The 20409-nt window shown below is 48.8% G+C and overlaps 1 protein-coding gene across 2 annotated transcripts in view; it reads left to right on the top strand.

The window, feature by feature from the left end:
• Positions 1–20409, top strand: part of COQ9 (coenzyme Q9) — a 99486-nt gene that overhangs the window by 25861 nt on the left and 53216 nt on the right. For both annotated transcript variants that reach the window (XM_033940673.1, XM_033940674.1), the window contains one exon: positions 5617–5791. In XM_033940673.1, the coding sequence (XP_033796564.1) occupies positions 5617–5791 (175 nt within the window). The remainder of the gene's footprint in view (positions 1–5616; positions 5792–20409) is intronic.

Here is a 20409-nt window from a genome sequence, read left to right as displayed (position 1 = left end):
TCATTCTCATGCAGGAGAAACAGCCCTTCACACTCTGGACTGTAAGCGTGCTTTGGCCTATTACATTGACAGGACAAAGCCACACCGTACTTCTCCTTAACTCTTCCTCTCATTTGATCCTAGCAAGTTGGGACATCCTGTTTCCAAGCGAATGGTTTCCAACTGGGGTAGCTGCCTGTATATCGTTCAGCTATGCTCAGACTGAACTGCACCTGGAGAGTCGTGTCACAGCTCCCAAAGACTGAGTTATGGCAGCTTCTGTAGCTTTCCTTAGATCTACTCCTGTTGAGGAAATCTGTAAAGCTGCCACCTGGCCTCAGTTCATACATTCACCTCGCATTATTGTCTGGAGTCTTTCTCCAGATGGGATGGGCACTTTTGCCAGTCTTTATTACAAAATTTATTTTCCTATAGGCCAACACTCCCACCACCCTTCATTTTCTGGTTAGCTTGGAGGTCACCCATGTGTGAAAATATGCTGCCTGTTTGTCTTGGGATAAAGCACAGTTACTTACTATAACAAGTGTTATCCAGGGACAGCAGGCAGATATTCTCACAACCCGTCCGCCTTCCATGGTTGGCTTCTTAGCTGGCTTATCTTAACTGAGGGACCGCGCGCCTATGTCAGGTGGGAAGGCACTCGCGCATGCGTGGTGCTGGCTATCGCAAACTTTCTAAAGACTTAAAATGGCGATGCAATTTTGAAGTGGTCCGTGCCGGGGCTTCGTCGGTGACGTTGCCCATGTGTGAGAATATCTGCCTGCTGTCCCTGGATAAAACCTGTTATGGTAAGTAATTGTGCTTTATGTACTTGTCCTAGTAAGCTCTTTTCCAGTAGATAGGTGAGACATTCTAGACTCCCCGCGCTTTACAGTTTGTCTGTTTATGTTTCTCCATGCTGCTTCTTGGAGGCCATTCAGCCCTTGAGGGATGGAAAGAATTTGTATATATGTTCCTTTTCAATGGGGAGTTGTGCTGCACTCCTTTGGAGCCGGTGTTGGCCGTTAATGGTACTGTTTCATTCCTTTCTGCAGAACACTTTGCTTAGCCTTCACATATGTGGGTGCCTCTCGGTGCTTGGGTACTGATTGCAGAGGGCGCTAAACCGATCAATGAAGTACTACAGAGGCAGAATGAAAAATCCAGAGTGGATTCCTTCTGCAGAGCATGCGAGTATGGGGAAATAACCTTATTGTCTAGAATGTCTCACCTATCTACTAGAAAAGAACTTACCAGGTTAAGTACATAATCTCTTTATTGCCTATACCAAGGTTTGCCACACAAGGAAGTCCAAAGGCTACGGTTAATACAAAATACCGCCATTACCGTATTTTCACGCAAATAACACGCACCCGTATAAAACGCGCACACGGATATAGCGCGCAGAAATCACGATGATTTGCACAAAAACTTTGATATACCGCGCTCACGGGTATACCGCGCATGCTGCCCGACGCTCCTTTCGCCCGCCCTGACTTTCCGTGCGCTGTCCCGACTCTCCGTTCACCCCCCCTGACTTCCGTGCACTGTCCCCCCTTGAAGGTCTGTCCCCATCCTGAAAGCCTGATGCCCCCCCCCCGACGTCCGATACATCCCTCCCCCCCCCCCCGAAGGACCGCCGACTCCCCAACAATATCGGGCCAGGAGGGAGCCCAAATCCTCCTGGCCACGGCGACCCCCTAACCCCACCCCGCACTACATTACGGGCAGGAGGGATCCCAGGCCCTCCTGCCCTCGACGCAAACCCCCCTCCCCCCCAAGAACCTCCGACCGCCCCCCAGCCGACCCGCGATCCCCCTGGCGACCCCCACGACCCCCCCACCCCCCTTCCCCGTACCTTTGGTAGTTGGGCCAGAAGGGAGCCCAAACCCTCCTGGCCACGGCGACCCCCTAACCCCACCCCGCACTACATTACGGGCAGGAGGGATCCCAGGCCCTCCTGCCCTCGACGCAAACCCCCCTCCCCCCCAAGAACCTCCGACCGCCCCCCAGCCGACCCGCGATCCCCCTGGCGACCCCCACGACCCCCCACCCCCCTTCCCCGTACCTTTAGTAGTTGGCCGGACAGACGGGAGCCAAACCCGCCTGTCCGGCAGGCAGCCAACGAAGGAATGAGGCCGGATTGGCCCATCCATCCTAAAGCTCCGCCTACTGGTGGGGCCTAAGGCGCGTGGGCCAATCAGAATAGGCCCTGGAGCCTTAGGTCCCACCTGGGGGCGCGGCCTGAGACACATGGTCGGGTTGGGCCCATGTGCCTCAGGCCGCGCCCCCAGGTGGGACCTAAGGCTCCAGGGCCTATTCTGATTGGCCCACGCGCCTTAGGCCCCACCAGTAGGCGGAGCTTTAGGATGGATGGGCCAATCCGGCCTCATTCCTTCGTTGGCTGCCTGCCGGACAGGCGGGTTTGGCTCCCGTCTGTCCGGCCAACTACTAAAGGTACGGGGAAGGGGGGTGGGGGGGTCGTGGGGGTCGCCAGGGGGATCGCGGGTCGGCTGGGGGGCGGTCGGAGGTTCTTGGGGGGGAGGGGGGTTTGCGTCGAGGGCAGGAGGGCCTGGGATCCCTCCTGCCCGTAATGTAGTGCGGGGTGGGGTTAGGGGGTCGCCGTGGCCAGGAGGGTTTGGGCTCCCTTCTGGCCCAACTACCAAAGGTACGGGGAAGGGGGGTGGGGGGGTCGCCAGGGGGATCGCGGGTCGGCTGGGAGGCGGTCGGAGGTTCTTGGGGGGGAGGGGGGTTTGCGTCGAGGGCAGGAGGGCCTGGGATCCCTCCTGCCCGTAATGTAGTGCGGGGTGGGGTTAGGGGGTCGCCGTGGCCAGGAGGGTTTGGGCTCCCTTCTGGCCCGATATTGTCGGGAAGTCGGCGGTCGTTCGGGGTGGGGGTGCGAGTGGTCCTGCCGGGGGGGGGGGGGGATGTATCGGACGTCGGGGAGTCGGCCGGGCAAGAGGGCTTGGGCTCCCTCTTGCTCCGATCGTGGATGCGGGTGTGAGCGCGTGCGAGCGGTCGTTCGGGGTGGGGGTGCGAGTGGTCCTGCCGGGGGGGGGGGGGATGTATCGGACGTCGGGGAGTCGGCCGGGCAAGAGGGCTTGGGCTCCCTCTTGCTCCGATCGTGGATGCGGGTGCGGATGGGAGCGCGTGCGAGCGGTCGTTCGGGGTGGGGGTGCGAGCGGTCCTGCTGGGGGGGTGAATCGGGCGTCGGGCGGGGTGGGAACTATGTTTTAAAACTTTGGTATACCGCGCTCACGCATATAACGCGCGAGGGGTATGCGCGGTAGGTAAAAACGCGTATAACGCGCGCGTTATATGCGTGAAAATACGGTAGATGAATTACTATTACACATAAATTCGATCATATTACCTCATTATTTTAATCATTACACTAGCTTCCAATTTTCTGTAGGATAATTTTCAAAATATTCTTCTTAGTATTCAACATTCGACAAACCAACATCTCTTTTTTGTTGACCATTACCTTATTCCTTATACCCCTTTAAGAATGCTCCATTTGACCCAACAAAACATCCTGATAAGTTTCCACCAAATAACATATGACACTACCCGCCATCAAATTTTCTCAGTAAAGGCAGTCCCTGGGTTAACAATGAGTTCTGTTTTTAAAACCATTCTTAAGTTGAATTTGTATGTAACTTTGATCTTGTTTTTCTTCACAAAGCTGCGGGCAACATTTCTTACACGGTGCCTGCGGCTGAACATAGAATAGTGGAAATCTTTATTTTTCCCTCCCAAAGTCTGATCCTAGTATTCCCACTTTTTCTACTTCCTTGAGGCCCCTTTTGCATCCCTTTTCATCAGTCCCACTGCTCACTCTCCACCATCATATCCAAAATTTCTTCCACTCATCTCTCTCTTCCCCATGCATCCCTACCTCATTCCTTTCCCACCACCATGTCCAATAATTCTCTTTTCCTCCCTTTGCCCAACAATTCTCCTCTTTCTTCATTTCCCCATGTGCATCATCTCTTTCCCTCTCACTCGGATACCCATGCCCAATAATACTTCTTTTCTATTCCCTCCTTACCTCAGCTTCTTTCCTTCACTCCCTCCATTCGTTCATGCCCTCGCTCTCCTTCCTTCATCTGAAGTTTGTGCTTCCTCCCTTTCTTCCTTGTCCCAACGCACCTCCTCTCATGTCCCAAAGTGCCCTTTTCCCTCCTTCCTCCTCTTTTTCCTTCCAGCACACTTGTTTCTCTTCACAAAGCCGTGGGCAGTGGCTCCTGCATGCAGCCCACGGCTGACCCAGAAGTCTTCCCTCTGATGTTGGGTCAGCTGTGGGCTGCATGTAGGAACCGCTGCCCGTGGCTTTGTGAAGAGAAATGCCTGCAGCTAGAAGGAGGAGGAGAGAGCCAGCCAGAAGAAAGTAAACACCTGTGAGAGGGACGCACGAACTTGGGACACAGAATAGAGGGAGGGAGATAGAGGGGCGGGTTGGGACACCAAAGGGAGAAGTAGGAACCCCGTTCTTAAGTATGAGTCCAACTTAAGTCGGATGTTCGTATTCCGGGGACTGCCTGTATTGGGTCCTTATTTTTGGAATAATCTACCTTCTCATCTCAGACTCGAAACATCCATAAATAATCTTACTAAAAACATTTATATTTAAATACTTATAGCCAGTGCCCTTCTTTCATTTAATATTATTGCCACTTCTTTTTTTTTTCTTTTCTAGAACGGCCACCGCAGGCCTGCTGTGATGACCAGATAGCATCCCCCCTCACCCTCCCCATCTAACTGTTCTATCATACGAGTTCTCTCACCTAATCTTATGACCCTGCTTTTCCTCCACTATAACATGTTTTCACAAGGGGCAGTATATCAAATACTCTATAAATACACTTGGAAAATTGCTTGCATGGCCTCTTATACCTTCTACATTAGGAGTCTTATTTGGAAATTAGTACATTGTAGTCCCCTTACTAGAGGTGGATTCCTCTTTTTATATAAAGCATGTATAGTGGTGAAAAATGTATTTTACAAAACTGGAACTAGCTTAAACTACCTACCTTTTGGCACTTTATAATTTAATGGTGTTTGAGGCTCAAGACTCGTATCTTACTGCTAAATGAAAAAAACCAAACAACAATTTTGGTCCATTTGAGAACCTTATGTATCTATCTGTCCTTCCATCTCGGGCTCGCAGCTTGGTTATTAATAATTTAAACTTATTAATGATGATTATGGGGTCATTTCAATGTGGATCTTGCTGGAGTTGGATTTCAGTGTGTAATGAACAAATTGTTACCTTTCATATCTGTTGAGAGCTACATAAGTCCAAGTAATCACATTAAATTCTATTATCTTTTATCATGAATGATCATGACATTTGTTCATTACAATGTCTATATAGTATTTTATATATTTAACTATTCAATAAAAAGATTTGAAACATAAATTATATCATGATTCTTGCATGCTTCAGATTTTTTTCTTGCCTGAGACTAACAGTTGATTTCCATTAAGGCTATAAAGGATTGCTAGATATAAAAAGTGCTACCACTCATCTGAATTTGAACTAGAAATGAAAGGCTCCAATGAGGCATTCTGCTGACCTACTCTTCTTGTGAAAAACCTTTATGCAGCTAATCCTCTGTATTTTGCTTTTAGTACTGAAACATCAGTTGACCCCAACACAGCGAACATTTTGTAAATCAGCAGTAGTCTGGAGGGTCTTGGATGAAAACAAGCAGCCACCGCCATCATCATCTCCAAGGCAGGACTCTGAGACACAGCATCCAGACAAGCAGACTGATTCTGAGGCCCACCAGCACACCCGCCCCAGGTAAGAGACACTGTGCTTATTTTGAAATCAATGATCTCAGGAATGATCTTGAATCTTTCTTTTTGAGAAGGGGGATGTGAGTGCCATTAAAAAAAAAAAAAGGGCTCGCAATAGGCCCCATAAATATAATGTGGTGAAGGGTACCCTCAGATTATACTGTCATCCAGTGCACAGCCTTAATGTTTTGGGCAGCCATTTCTAGGGTGATTTTTGATTTTCTCTTTCATAGAGACACTCCAAGTGCACAGAACTCAAATACTTTTAGTGCACAATGCTTAATATATAAGGAACAATGCAATATTGTTCAAAAATAAATGGTGCCACTTCAAGAGTAAAGTCACAGCAAGCAGAATACATATCCACTACACATTGCTCTTATGATCACCACAGCAATATCAATGTGCTACTATGGGGGAGTCATTTGTTTCTAAACTGGCTAAGTTAAACATGTGTGTGCTGTAACATACATGTTTATGTTGCTGTTCAATAAACACGCAAAAAATCACATCAGATAGACTTCAAATGTGTAAACACTCATACCCAACAATTCTATTTGTGAAAAATCTAAACCAGTATTCACCAAAGCAACTGTACAGTCACCAACGATAGAAGGGAGGAGGAAAAAGCCTCAGAACCCAACTATTCAATTAAGAATGTAACAGACAGCAAAAGGTGTTCACAGTTATCAAAAACCTCCTTCACTCCTATATTTTTAGTGACTGAATAAATTATAACAGCTGTGTGAGATGCAAATCAATACAGAGCAAAACGCTTATAGCTTTTAAAGGAAAAAAAAAGTTTTTCTTATCTTTAGTAAGGGATCTGACATACCTGACGTTGGCCAGCGTTTCGCAATTATAGCTGCCTCAAGGTGTGAAAGTGGAGATCCAGCTAATGTACATTCTTTAGCACTCTCCAGACCAGTAGAGGTTAACTTTACGAATGGGTATATATCTAATCATGACCAGCAGGTGGAGACTGAAAACAAAACTTTGGGACAGTATATACTATCCTCCCTTCTCTATTTCCCTCAGTCTTCTTTCAGTCTCCAGCAGGTGTTGAGTGATCTGTACCCATCTCTCTTGGTAGGGCTGTTGGATTTTGTTTAGGGGTTTATTGTCCCTGTTTTTGGCCGGACGGAGCTTGGTCGGGCCCTGTTTGGGGGTCCGTCCGACCTCGGGGGTGTCAAACCCGGCGGGTCACGAGCGGGGTCCCTCCCCCCACTTCCTCCACCTCCCCACATTTTTTTAGAGGAGCCTCAGCAGTAAGCCTTGCCCCCTAAGTCAAGCAAGGCATATTGCTTCGAGAGCCTGTGGAGTCTGTTCTGTAAAAAAAAAAAAAATAAAAATAAAAAATCCTGAGGTAGTGCTGGTCTGAAGGGTTGTTTCCCTTTAAGAAAACTGTATTTTACTGTATTTTTTCATGTAACCAGCACTTTTTTATAGCTAGGTCGCGTCTGGAGCAATTGTGCCCTTCTCCGGGGGAGTAGGCCACAATTTTAGTCCAGCCGCGAGGCACTCGCGGCCGGCCTGAACTCAGCGGTTTGGGTCGGTGAGGTGGTGGAGCTCCGTCGGCAGCGGCTGCAGGCGCCCAGAGCTCCCCGCCGATGGTGCCTCGCGAGTCGGCTTGGAGCAGTGGGGAAGCCCGGTCTTCCACAACCGCCCACGGAGGGATTCCCCGAAGGATTCCCTCTCAGCTGATTTTTTGACAGCTGATGCCGGCTTGCCTGCTTTAGCGGCTGAGACTATTCAGGTTTCTCAGCCGCTTCAGGCTATGGAGGGAGCTTTTTTGGCGGGAAAACCGCCATCTTCTCTGTCTGGCCCCTCCATTTTGTCTGCAACCTCAGGTGACCTTCCCCCTGTATGGCGAACACAGGGGCAGGTTTCAGCATGGACCCCTGCTGGGGCAGGGAGTCCCTGGGGACCCCCAGGGGTTTTTTGCCCCCAATTTATTTTCTTTCTTTGTGCGGACTTTTGGGGGTCCCACGTGCGCCTGGGGGGTTTCGGGGGGGGGTTTCCCTCCGCGCCCCCTATGGCTTTGCCTCCCTCTTTTCGTTTGGCGTCCCCTCTTCCTCCTCCCTCATCCAAGCGCCCGCGGGGGGGCTTGGATTGCGAATTGGTGGGCGGAGGAGCGTGTTGGCCTGGTTGAGGACCTGGCTGCTTTGGCGGGCTTCCAGGATCCTCTAGAGGGGACGCCTGTTGGCAGCGGGGCGGCGGGTTTCCCGTCTTCCAGAGCAGATGCGTCCGTGGTGCGCTTTTTTATTCAGAGGGATGAGCTTTTAGACCTGTGTAGCAGGTCTCCTTGGTGCTGCATTTTTGCAGTGGCGCCGCCGGAGACCCCGCGTATGGGGGCCCCTCTGCTTCAGGGGGTCTGTCCTGGTTCCCGCTCTTTTCCTGTGCGTCAGGATTTGCGGGATTTTGTGTTGGCGCAGTGGCCTATGGGCGCAGTTTCGTTTGGTGTGCGCCTTGGCTCTTGGGTATCCCGTCCCGGAGGGAGGTAGGGCTACCTTAATTTCGCCAATGGGGAACGCGGTGGTCTCGGCACTTCCTAAGCGGCATACCGTGCCTGTTATGGACGGTTCTGCTCTTAGGGTCTCGGAGGCGCGTGCGTTAGAGACTCTTCTTAAGTATGATTTTGATGTCTCTGCCTTTGGGGTCCAGGCGGCTGTTTGTGGGGAGCTAGTCGCTCGCGCCGTGTTTCGGTGGGCTGAGCGTGTCCTGGATCGGGAGTCTGATGACTGGTCTCTAGTGGATCAGGAGGTAGCGAAGATTGCGATGGCTGCCTCGTTCCTCTCAGATGCTCTTTATGACTTGGTGCGGATTTCGGCTAAGTCTATGGCATGGCCGCGCGGCGTATTTTGTGGCTGCGCGCTTGGGCGGCGGATTCTGCGTCCAAAGCTAAGTTTACTAAAGTTCCCTTTAGGGGGTCTTTTTGTTTGGAGAGGAATTAGATGAGTTGATTCAGACTCTGACGGACTCGAAGGTGCCCCGTCTGCCTGAGGACCGTGCCCGCCCTGCGTCTAGGTGTGGGGCTGCCCGGGGGCGTTTGCGGGAATTTCGCAAGTATCGCCCGGGGCGTGGGGCTGCTTCTTTCCCGGCTCAGGATTTTTCCCGGGGTCGGTTCTTCCAGCGCATGCAGCCCTTTCGGGGGGCCCGTCGGGGGGCAGGGAATCCCTCCGCCGGTTCCCCCGCTTCCCGTCCTGCGCAATGACTCCTTGCCGGCGCCCCCTTTGGTTCCGGTGGGGGCCCGGCTGCGCAAATTTTTCCCCAAATGGGCCGAGATCGCGTCCGATCAGTGGGTCCTTGAGGTGGTGCGGGACGGTTACGCTCTGGAGTTTACCCGCTCTCTGCCGGACCTTTTCCTCGCTTCTCCATGTCAGACTCCATGGAAGACGCAGGCTTTTCGTCAGACCCTTCAGCGTTTGCTAGATCTCGAGGCAGTGGTGCCGGTGTCCCCTACGGAGTGGGGCACCGGCAGGTACTCCATTTACTTTGTGGTGGCCATAAAGGAGGGGACCTTTCGGCCCATCCTGGATTTGAAAGGGGTCAACAGAGCTCTCAAGATTCCGTCTTTCCGCATGGAAACGCTGCGGTCGGTCATTCTGGCGGTTCAGCCGGGGGAGTTTCTTAAGTCTCTCGATCTGACGGAGGCCTACTTGCAGGTTCCACTTCGGGCCTCTCATCAGCACTTCCTTCGCTTTGCGATCTTGGGGCGGCACTTTCAGTTCTGTGCGCTTCCCTTTGGTCTGGCCACGGCTCCTCGGACGTTCACCACGGTAATGGTGGTCGTCGCGGCAGCCTTGCGGTCGGTGGGCATCCTGGTTCACCCCTACCTGGACGACTGGTTGATTCGGGCAAAGTCGTTGCAGGAGAGCTCCCGGGTTACGGCTCGGGTGGTGGAGTTTCTCCGGTCGCTGGGCTGGGTGGTCAACCTTTCCAAGAGTCGGTTGGTCCCGGCTCAGCGTCTGGAGTGCCTTGGGGTTATGTTCGTCATCTCCTTGGGGAAGGTCTTCCTTCCAGAGGCCCGGGTGAGCAAATTGCAATCTCAGATTCGCCTGCTTTTGGCGTCCCGGGGTCCTCGGGCGCGAGATTTCCTCCAAGTCCTGGGGTCAATGGCGGCGTCCCTGGACGTGGTGAGGTGGGCGCGGGCCCACATGCGTCCTCTTCAGTATGCTCTGCTCCGGAGGTGGTCTCCCCGGAGGCAAGATTTGGATGTTCCGGTTCCCCTGCGAGGCTTGGCGCGCTGCAGTCTGCGCTGGTGGCTCCGGACCCCTCACCTGGTTCAGGGGGTGGGTCTGGATCTCCCGCAGTGGACGGTGCTCCTTACGGATGCGAGTCTCCTCGGTTGGGGGGCTCAGTTTATGGGCCACTCAGCTCGGGGCACCTGGTCCGCGGAGGAGGCCTCCTGGTCGATCAACGGGTTGGAGACCAGAGCGGTCAGGCTGGCGCTGTTAGCTTTCCACTCCCTTTTGCTGGGCAAGTCGGTCAGAGTCCTGTCGGACAATGCCACGGCGGTGGCTTATGTCAATCGTCAGGGGGGCACCAAGAGCACTCCTGTGGCGCAGGAGGCGGCTCGGCTCATGGTTTGGGCGGAGTCCCATCTTCTGGACCTCTCGGCTTCTCATATAGCCGGGGTAGAAAATGTTCAGGCAGACTTCCTCAGTCGTCACTTCCTGGATCCAGGAGAGTGGTTTCTCGGCGCCGGAGCGTTTCGGTTGATAGTGCAAGATTGGGGGCAGCCCCTGATGGACCTGATGGCCACGAGTGGCAACGCCAAAGTGCCCCGCTTCTTCAGTCGTCGCAGGGAAGGGCTGGCCGAGGGTCTGGATGCTCTGGTCCAGCCGTGGCCAACGGAGGGGCTGTTGTATGTGTTCCCTCCTTGGCCGCTGGTGGGCAGAGTGCTTCTTCGCATTGTTCACCATCCGGGTTTGGTGGTGCTGGTGGCTCCGGATTGGCCTCGACGTCCGTGGTATGCGGATCTGGTGAGGCACCTGGTGGCGGTTCCTCTTCCTCTGCCTCTCTCGGACGACCTTCTGATGCAGGGTCCCATTCCCTTGTTCGACCCGTCTCTCTTCTGTCTTACGGCGTGGCTCTTGAAAGGGGTCGCCTTAGCAAGAAGGGATTTTCAGACAAGGTGATCGCTACACTGTTGGGGTCCCGGAGGCTTTCTACCTCTCGGGCTTATGTGCGGGTTTGGCGTCTCTTTGAGGAATGGTGTCGGGCGCGGGGAGTAACCTCTTTTCGCGCTTCTCTGCCTAACATTCTAGAGTTCTTGCAGGATGGCCTGGATAGAGGCCTGGCTTGGTCTTCTCTCCGGGTTCATCTTGCGGCCCTGTCGACCTTTCGAGGGTTGGTGTCAGGTCAGCGTTTATCGGCTCTTCCTGATGTGATTCGGTTTCTGCGGGCGGCCAAGTTGCTTAGGCCTCCCCTACGGCCCTCGGTTCCCTCTTGGGATCTTAATCTGGTTCTCTCTGTTTTGGTGCGCCCGCCTTTCGAGCCCTTGGACGACTGTTCTTTGAAGGACCTTACTTTGAAGGCGGTCTTTTTGGTGACCATTACTTCTGCTAGGCGTATTTCTGAGCTGCAGGCTTTCTCTTGTAGGGCTCCCTTCTTGGAGTTGTCTAGGGAGCGGGTCGTCTTGCGGCCTGTTCCTTCCTTTCTGCCGAAGGTTGTTTCTCCTTTTCATGTCAATCAATCGGTGGTTCTCCCGGTCTTGGGTGGTCGGGAGGGCTCTTCTGAGCAACGGCAGCTGCGCAAGTTGGATGTCGGTCGGGTCCTTCGCTCTGATGTGCAGCGGACCCAGGAATTCCGGAAGTCCGATCATCTCTTTGTCCTCCTGGCTGGTCCTCGTCGGGGAGCTGGCGCTTCTAAGGCTACTATTGCGCGCTGGATCAAGGAGACGATTGCTTCCGCTTATCTTCTGAAACAGCAGCCTGTTCCGGAGTTTCTCAAGGCTCATTCCACTCGGGGTCAGGCGGCTTCTTGGGCTGAGTCGTCGCTCGTGCCTCCGGTGGATATTTGTAAGGCTGCGGTTTGGTCCTCCTTGTATTCTTTTGTTAGACATTATCGGGTAGATGTTCAGGCGCGTCGGGACGCGGTGTTCGGTGAGCGTGTTCTGGTATCGGCCCTTCGGGGGTCCCGCCCGTGAGAGGGACTGCTTTGGTACGTCCCATTCGTAAAGTTAACCTCTACTGGTCTGGAGAGTGCTAAAGAAGGAGAAATTAGGTTCTTACCTGCTAATTTACTTTCTTTTAGCTTCTCCAGACCAGTAGAGGTCCCCACCCTGTCTGTTGTTGTTGTTGTTGTTGGGGCTGTTTTCGCGGGCAGTTTTTGTTTTTTGCTGCGGGTTCTAGTATTTTTCTAGGGCCGGGGAGAATTAAAGAACAGCGGCTGTGGCTCGGCTGGCTTAGCTGGCGAGCTGTGGGGACATTTTCCTTCGGGTATTTCTCCTCTGCATTTTCCAACAGCATTTGGGTATGTTATTTGTTACTCCTGTTCGGAGTATTGTTTTCTTCCTGTTTTCCAGTTCTTGGTTCTGCTTGGCTATTCGGCAGACTGAGGGAAATAGAGAAGGGAGGATAGTATATACTGTCCCAAAGTTTTGTTTTCAGTCTCCACCTGCTGGTCATGATTAGATATATACCCATTCGTAAAGTTAACCTCTACTGGTCTGGAGAAGCTAAAAGAAAGTAAATTAGCAGGTAAGAACCTAATTTCTCCTTATGTTGTTGTTCTACAGCATAAATGTGTGTGCACTGCTGTTCAATCTGTTAAAATGTTTTCTTTTTTTCTAAAAAGGATGTTTATCACACACACACACTAACTTTCCCAACCTTTCTGGAATGTGGGTACCTGTAATCATATTGAATCATCATGGCAATAGAACAAAACAGTAATAGGAAGAGAGCTCATGGAACCAAGGATCAGTTAATGCTGAATAAAGTAGGGCTGTGTAGTTGGTACATAAAACATAGTAACATAGTCGATGACGCCAGATAAAGACCTGAATGGTCCATCCAGTCTGTCCAACCTGATTCAATTTAAATTTTTTAATTTTTTCTTCTTAGCTATTTCTGGGCAAGAATCCAAAGCTCTACCCGTTACTGTGCTTGGGATCCAACTGCATAATGCCCTATTTATTAAATTTATATCAGACTCAACTAAATAAGGGTTGTATTACAGGCACTATGGCAGAATCATTAACCATAGTTTTGCCTAAGCCAAATAAAGATCCCACTTTGGTTTCAAATTATAGGCCTATTTCTTTAATAAATGTAGATGGGAAAATTTTGGCTAAGACATTAGCTTTAAGATTGGCTAAAGCTCTCCCTTTCATTATAGGTATGCATCAAACAGGATTCGTTGCTCAAAGATATTCATCTCATAATACTAGATTGGCATTTCATATGTTGTATTTGACAGATGCCATAAAGGATCCGGCCTTTTCTGTTTCATTGGATGCAGAGAAGGCCTTTGATCGAGTGGAATGGACCTTCATGTATCAAGCGATGGATTGGTTTGGTATAGGTTCAGGATTTATACAAATAATACAAGCGTTGTATAACTCCCCTGCTGCTAGATTGTATATTAATAATACTTTTTCAGAAAAGTTTATCTTGCAGAGGGGGGTTAGACAAGGTTGTCCCTTGTCTCCTTTGCTTTTTGATATTGTTTTGGAACCCTTATTATTAGCTATACAACAGGTGAAGGAGATACAGGGTATTCCGCGGTCAGATAGAGAATATAAAGTATCGGCATATGCGGATGATATATTGCTTTATTTGAGAAATCCAGAAACAACCATTCCATGCTTGCTTGAATTGATTGAAAAATTTGGGAAATTTTCAGGGTATAAAATAAATTGGAATAAATCAGAAGAACTTCTTCCACTAAATATACATTGTACGAAAGGATTATTTGACCCATTTTCTTTTATTTGGAAAGAAGATGGTTTAAAATACTTAGGAATTTGGATTGCAAAAACAGTGGAAGATACAATGAAAGTTAATGAAAAAAATGTATTACAGAAGGTGACAGAAATGTGTGAGCAATGGAATCCTTTACATTTATCTTTATTAACTGTTACATTTATCATTTATTAACTGTTAAAATGATGATTTTACTTGTAGTTTGTTACCAAATGGGCATGATACCAATTTTTTTTCAGGGGTCTTTTTATAAAAAATTGAATAGGGTTCTAACAAAATTTATTTGGCTAGGTAAAATTCCTAGAATTGCTTTAGTGTCTTTGCAAAGACCAATTGTGGAGGGAGGGGTAAATTTTCCAAATTTTTATAGGTACCATCAGGCCTATATTCTGCGTCAAGGTATGTATTGGATCCTCCCAGAGCCCATTGATAATATACCGGACTGGTTTTGGTTAGAATGGAGATTCATGTTTCCTTTACGTCAGGGGTGTCAAAGTCCCTCCTCGAGGGCCGGAATCCAGTCGGGTTTTCAGGATTTCCCCAATGAATATGCATTGAAAGCAGTGCATGCAAATAGATCTTATGCAGATTCATTGGGGAAATCCTGAAAACCCAACTGGATTCTGGCCCTCGAGGACCGACTTTGACACCTGTGCTTTACGTCTTAGTCATGTTATTAGTATTCAGATGCCAAGGTTATATAAAGATTATTCCACTGTCTTACCATACACCATTCCAAGTGATTACTTATTCAATTTTTACTCAATTTTTAGGTCCTCAGCGGGCCACCACACACTCAAGTATTTTCATAGTGTGAGGCTTTATGCTCATATTCGTCATTGGACCACTATTTGCTTTCAGTTTTTATATAAATTACGTTTTAGTTATGTGAATGCTAAAGGTACTTAGCTTAGAGTTTTGACGCTAGCCGGGAGGGTAGAAACATCCGTGACGGATGTTTCTACCCTCCCGGCTAGCGTCAAAACTCTAAGCTAAGTACCTTTAGCATTCACATAACTAAAACGTAATTTATAATTTATATAAAAACTGAAAGCAAATAGTGGTCCAATGACGAATATGAGCATAAAGCCTCACACTATGAAAATACTTGAGTGTGTGGTGGCCCGCTGAGGACCTAAAAATTGAGTAAAAATTGAATAAGTAATCACTTGGAATGGTGTATGGTAAGACAGTGGAATAATCTTTCACTGTGGTGGGATTGTGTTGTTGAATACCCTCCATTCTAGAACTTATACTAAAGTGCCTGGTGTTTCATTTTAAGGTTATATAAAGAACATAAAATATTTGTTGATACCTGGAAAACTTTAAGGTATATAAGTAGTCTAACTCCTATTAAAATAAATAAATCAACAACTCAAACAATTTGGCTAAACCCCAAGATCAAGGTTGGTGGTTTTAAAATCATCTGGAAACATTGGATGATGGCTGGAATTCGTACTTTAGAGGATGTGATGAACAAAGGTAAACTGCTTGAGTTTTCACAATTGCAACATAAATTTGGTTTAAATAAATCGCAATATTTTAGGTGGTTGCAATTGAAGCAGGCCATTCAGGCGGGGTTCCCTGAATGGAGAAATCTTAATAATTATCATAGCCTGGAATTCTTATGTTTTCAGATGGATTCTATGGGTCACCAGGCTGCATTGTGGTACAAATTAATATCTGGATTTGTAAATAAAAAATTAAGACATGGTCTTAGAGACATTTGGAGCATTGAGATTAAGCATCAGATTAATGCATCTTAATGGCCACGACTTTGGTCTTTGGTGTACAGTTTCAGCATCTATGAGACAAACATGGTTTTTTCTTTTGCATAGAGCTTTTTGGACCCCTGTTCGTTTACAAAAAATTGATAGCTCTAAGTCTAATAGATGCTGGCACTGTCATCTTGAGCCGGGGACATTAGATCATCTTTTATTTTATTGTCCATTTATTTTTAAATCTTTATTCCTTTTTATTTCTCTCAACAAGTGTACAATATTATTACAATTAATTCACATAACTCACTTGACATTCTTAAACAATATTATTATACATGTTTTAATTCCCCCCCACCCACCTCCCATACCTTCCCATATCAATAAAATAATCTATCCAAACATATACATACTTAGACATCCCTCTTCCATAATACAATTAATCATACATTAACCTATCCCTCCCCCCACCCTTTCTTCCTCAAACTCTTTTTTCATTTTATTATATACATTAATGCACAACAAATATATCTCATCATATTACATATATCCCCTAATATTTCATAACAACATATTTCCAATAATTTTACCCCCTTTCCTTTTCTATTCATACATATATACCATGTTTCTTATATCCATTAATCAGTTGAAATATACTGCTATTTAATTAGATTATCCTATCCCCCCACCTACCCCCATTTCTACAAATTATCCCCTAAGGAAAAAGAATAAACCTTAATCATTATAATATTCAATTAATGGCCTCCACACCTCCTGAAACCTTTTAAAATGCCCCCTCTGTACTGCAAGAAATCTTTCCATCTTATATATATGGCATACTGAGTTCCACCAGAAACTACAATTCAATCTAGAACACTCTTTCCAATTAGTCGTTATTTGCTGAATTCCCACACCAGTAAGAATCATCAGTAATTTATTGTTTGCTGCAGATATTTGGCATTTAGCCCTCATGCACATTCCAAAAACCACTGTGTCATAGGACAATGCCACATGACTCTCCATCATTAGGTTAACTTGATCCCAGATTGATAACCAAAATGCCTGAATACATAGACAATAAAATAAAAGATGGTCTAAAGTTCCAACTTCAATTTTACAATGCCAGCATCTGTTAGACTTAGAGCAATCTAATTTTTGTAATCTAGTAGGGGTCCAGAATGCTCTATGCAACAAAAAGAACCATGTTTGCCTAATAGATGCCGACATCGTACCTTTAATTCTCCAAGACCAAGTACGTGGCCATTGAGATGCATTAATCTGATGCTTAATCTCAATGCTCCAAATATCTCTTAATCCATTTTTAGGTTTCTTATTCAAATAATTAGATACAATTTTATACCACTTTGCGGCCTGGTGTCCCAAAAAATCTGCCTGGAAACATAAGAATTCTAAGCTGTAATGATCATTTAAAGATTTCTATTCAGGGAACCCCACCTGAATAGCCTGCTTCAATTGCAACCACTTATAACTTTGTTTTTTATTCAGACCATATTTATGTTGCAATTGTGAAAAATCAAGCAGCTTACCATTATCAATTATTTCCTTTAAGGATCTTATACCTGCTTTAATCCAATCCTTCCAGACAACCTTAAACCCGCCTATTTGTATCTTGGAGTTTACCCAAATAGATTGTTGTGTCGATTTTAAAATAGATTCGGGAGTTAATTTGTCTATAAGTCTTAATGTTTTCCAAGTATCCATTAATACTCTATTGTCTTTACGTATTCTAGGCATTTTTATACTAAGCAGAAGATCAAGCCTAAGTGGAAATATAAGTGATCTCTCCACCCATAACCATTTATTGTCCATTTATATTATTATTTTGGAAATCAATTTGGCCTCAAATAAATAGGATGTTGGATAACCCGGTAGCCTTGGCATATGATACGATTCTATTTGGCACAGCAATGAGAGCACAGAGTCAAATTTCTTCAAATAACAACAAACTTTTATTTATATTAACTGGAGTCGCAGTTCAACAAATAACACACAATTGGAAAAACTATGACAGGTTAAATTATAACTTTTGGTGGAATTCAGTATGCCATATATATAAAATGGAGCGTACATTTGCAACACAAAGAGGATATATAGATAAGTTTAAGAAGATTTGGGGACCATTAACAGACTTTTGCAATGAATGATTCAATTTTCCCAAAATAAGATATTGGATAAGAGGGGGTGTGGATGGGTTTATTTTATTCATATCATAATATAAACATAAGAAGTTGCCTCCACTGGGTCAGACCAGAGGTCCGCTCCCGCGGCGGCCCATCAGGTCTATGACCTGTGAAGTGGTTCCTGACCATTTCTATAACCTACCTCTACTTCTATCTGTACCCCTCAATCCCCTTAACCTTTAGGAACCTATCTAAACCTTCCTTGAACCCCTGTACTGTGCTCTAGCCTATCACAACCTCCGGAAGCGCGTTCCATGTGTCCACCACCCTCTGGGTAAAAAAGAACTTCCTAGCATTTGTTTTAAACTTGTCCCCTTTCTGTTTCTCTGAGTGACCCCTAGTACCTGTGGTTCCCCACAGTCTGAAGAATCTGTCCCTGTCTACCTTCTCTATGCCCTTCAGGATTTTGAAGGTTTCTATCATGTCTCCTCTAAGTCTCCGCTTTTCCAGGGAGAACAGCCCCAGCATTTTCAATTCATCATTATCCCAGGACAAGCAGGCATGATATTCTCACATGTGGGTGACGTCATCTACGGAGCCCCGGCGCGGACAGCTTTTCAAGCAAACTTGATTGAAGTTTCAAGTTTGCACACTGCACCACGCATGTGCATGCCTTCTCGCCCACTAGAGGGCGCATCCCACCTCGTGGTCCTCAGTTCAAATTTTTCCGCGGAGCAAGAAAGCCCTGTGGATCTGAGCTCCAGTGTTTTTGCCTTCTAGCTGCCGCGTTTAGTTTGTTTTCCTTCGAATTAGTTCGCGGTGCTGTTTTTCTTTTCGGTTCCTTTCAAAAAAAAAAAAAAAAAAAGTCTTTCGTTTTTCCTCGGACTCCGGGGGCTCCCGGAATCCGTGGCCGCGGGACGTCGGTACGTTCCCGGCCTTCTTCTTTTTCTTCGTGGATGTCCCGTCCTGTTACGGGATTCAAAAAGTGCAGCCGGTGTGAAAGGTTGCTTTCCATCACCGACCCTCACCGGTGGTGCATTGTCTGTCTTGGGCCCGAACATCCGACAGACTCGTGTGATCGCTGTGCTACCTTCCAAAACAGGGCCCTCCGTCGCCGTAAGGCAAGAATGGCCGAATTGTTCGCCGTCGACGCACCTAAGGCCTCGACGTCGGCCTCGGCTTCGGCCCCGGCCTTGACCTCGGCCTTGGCGTCCTCGGGGGCCTCGGCCTCGCCTCGGCCCTCTTCCTCGAAGGCGTCGTCAGTGAAGCAAGCTTCGGGTAAGTCCTCTGTTCCATCCCCTTCAGCAAAGAAGCCATCCTCGAGTCAGGCCAAAGCGGGTGGGTCGACCCCGGCCCCGCATCGGACCTCGACTCCGCACACCCCGAGGGAATACTCGAGACCGAGGTCGCCCTCCAGGGAGTGTGCCCCGGACTCGGAACTCCCCACCTTCGTGGGGATTCCGGCCTTCCAGGATCTCCTCCGAGCTCTGATCTCATCGGAGCTGTCGGGAGCCCTGGAAGTGTTGCAGCGTGCTGCGGTTCCGGCGGCCTCGACCTCGGCCGGGGCGCCTTCGGTCTCGGAGGCCCCGGCCTCGGCTCCCTCGGGAGCCCCGACCTCGGCGACCTCGGTCTCGGGTACGGTGGCCCCGTTCACCTCGGTCTCGGCCCCGCCCCGGACCTCGACCTCGGGGGAACCCCCTGAGCGGAGTGTAAGGCCCAAGGAAAAGTTGCGCAGAGTGCGCCGTCTTTCCTCCTCTTCCTCCGGGTCTTCCAGACACGCCTCGCCCTCGACGCGACCCTCGGACGGGGCGTCGATCGAGGAAGTCTAAGCGACCCCGAGGCTCGCCTCGGCGCGACCGCTCCTCGTCGTTCGGGGGCGAGGCGCTGCAGGTGTCGGAGTTGCGCCTCGACAACCCGAGGCTCCTCCGATCACCTCATGGGAAGCCTTCCCGGGCCGCCTCGCCGAGGAAACGGGAGAGTGTCCCACGAACCCCTGGGTCCTCACCCAAGGGCTCTGCGAGGAGGATAACTTCCCCTTCCCCCTCGAGGGCCCTCGAGAGGGGATCCTGGGATTCGGGATCGGTTAGGGATCCTCATTATTCCCATGAGGCCTCCCCCCTCTCCTCGGTGGGGCGGTCGAGAACCCCGTCTCCCCAGGCTAGGCCGTCCTCATTTTCATCCTTCGTTCAGGACATGGCCCAAGCCCTGGGGATTGACCTGATGGTAGGCTCTCGGTATTCCAAAGAATTTTTGGAGGAACAGGACCTCCCCACTCTTCCTAGGGAGGTGCCTAGACTCCCTCTCAACAGTGTCCTTCTGCAAACCTGGCTGAAGAACTTGTCAAACCCTCTTACAGTCACGTCTGTGCCTTCAAAAATGGAATCGAAGTATAGGACGATTCCCCCTAAAGGGTTCGATAAGGCGCAGCTCTCACACCAGTCTCTTCTGGTGGAGTCTGCTCTTAAAAAATCACAGCCCTCACGGGTTTCTGCGGCGGTTCCACCAGGCAGGGAGGGGCGGACCCTGGACAAGTTTGGCCGTCGCCTCTATTCAAATTCCCTGATGGCCACCAGGGTTCTAAATTACGCCTTCACCTTTTCCTCCTATTTGCGTGGTATGGTGAAGGACCTTCCTCAATATCGGAACTCGTTACCGGACTCCCAAAGAGCAGGATTCGATAAGTTTATGTCCAACCTGTCTCAATTGCGGTTGTACCTATTCCACGCAGTGTACGACGCCTTTGAGCTGGTTTCGAGGGTGTCGGCCCTCGCGGTGGCCATGCGCCGCTTGGCCTGGCTTCGCACCCTCGACATGGACCCAAACCTGCAGGAA

Source organism: Geotrypetes seraphini, chromosome 4 (assembly GCF_902459505.1).
Source record: "Geotrypetes seraphini chromosome 4, aGeoSer1.1, whole genome shotgun sequence".
Taxonomy (NCBI): Eukaryota; Metazoa; Chordata; class Amphibia; order Gymnophiona; family Dermophiidae; genus Geotrypetes; species Geotrypetes seraphini.
The sequence above is the reverse complement of the archived record's forward strand: the minus strand, read 5'-3'. Positions and strand labels throughout refer to the sequence as shown.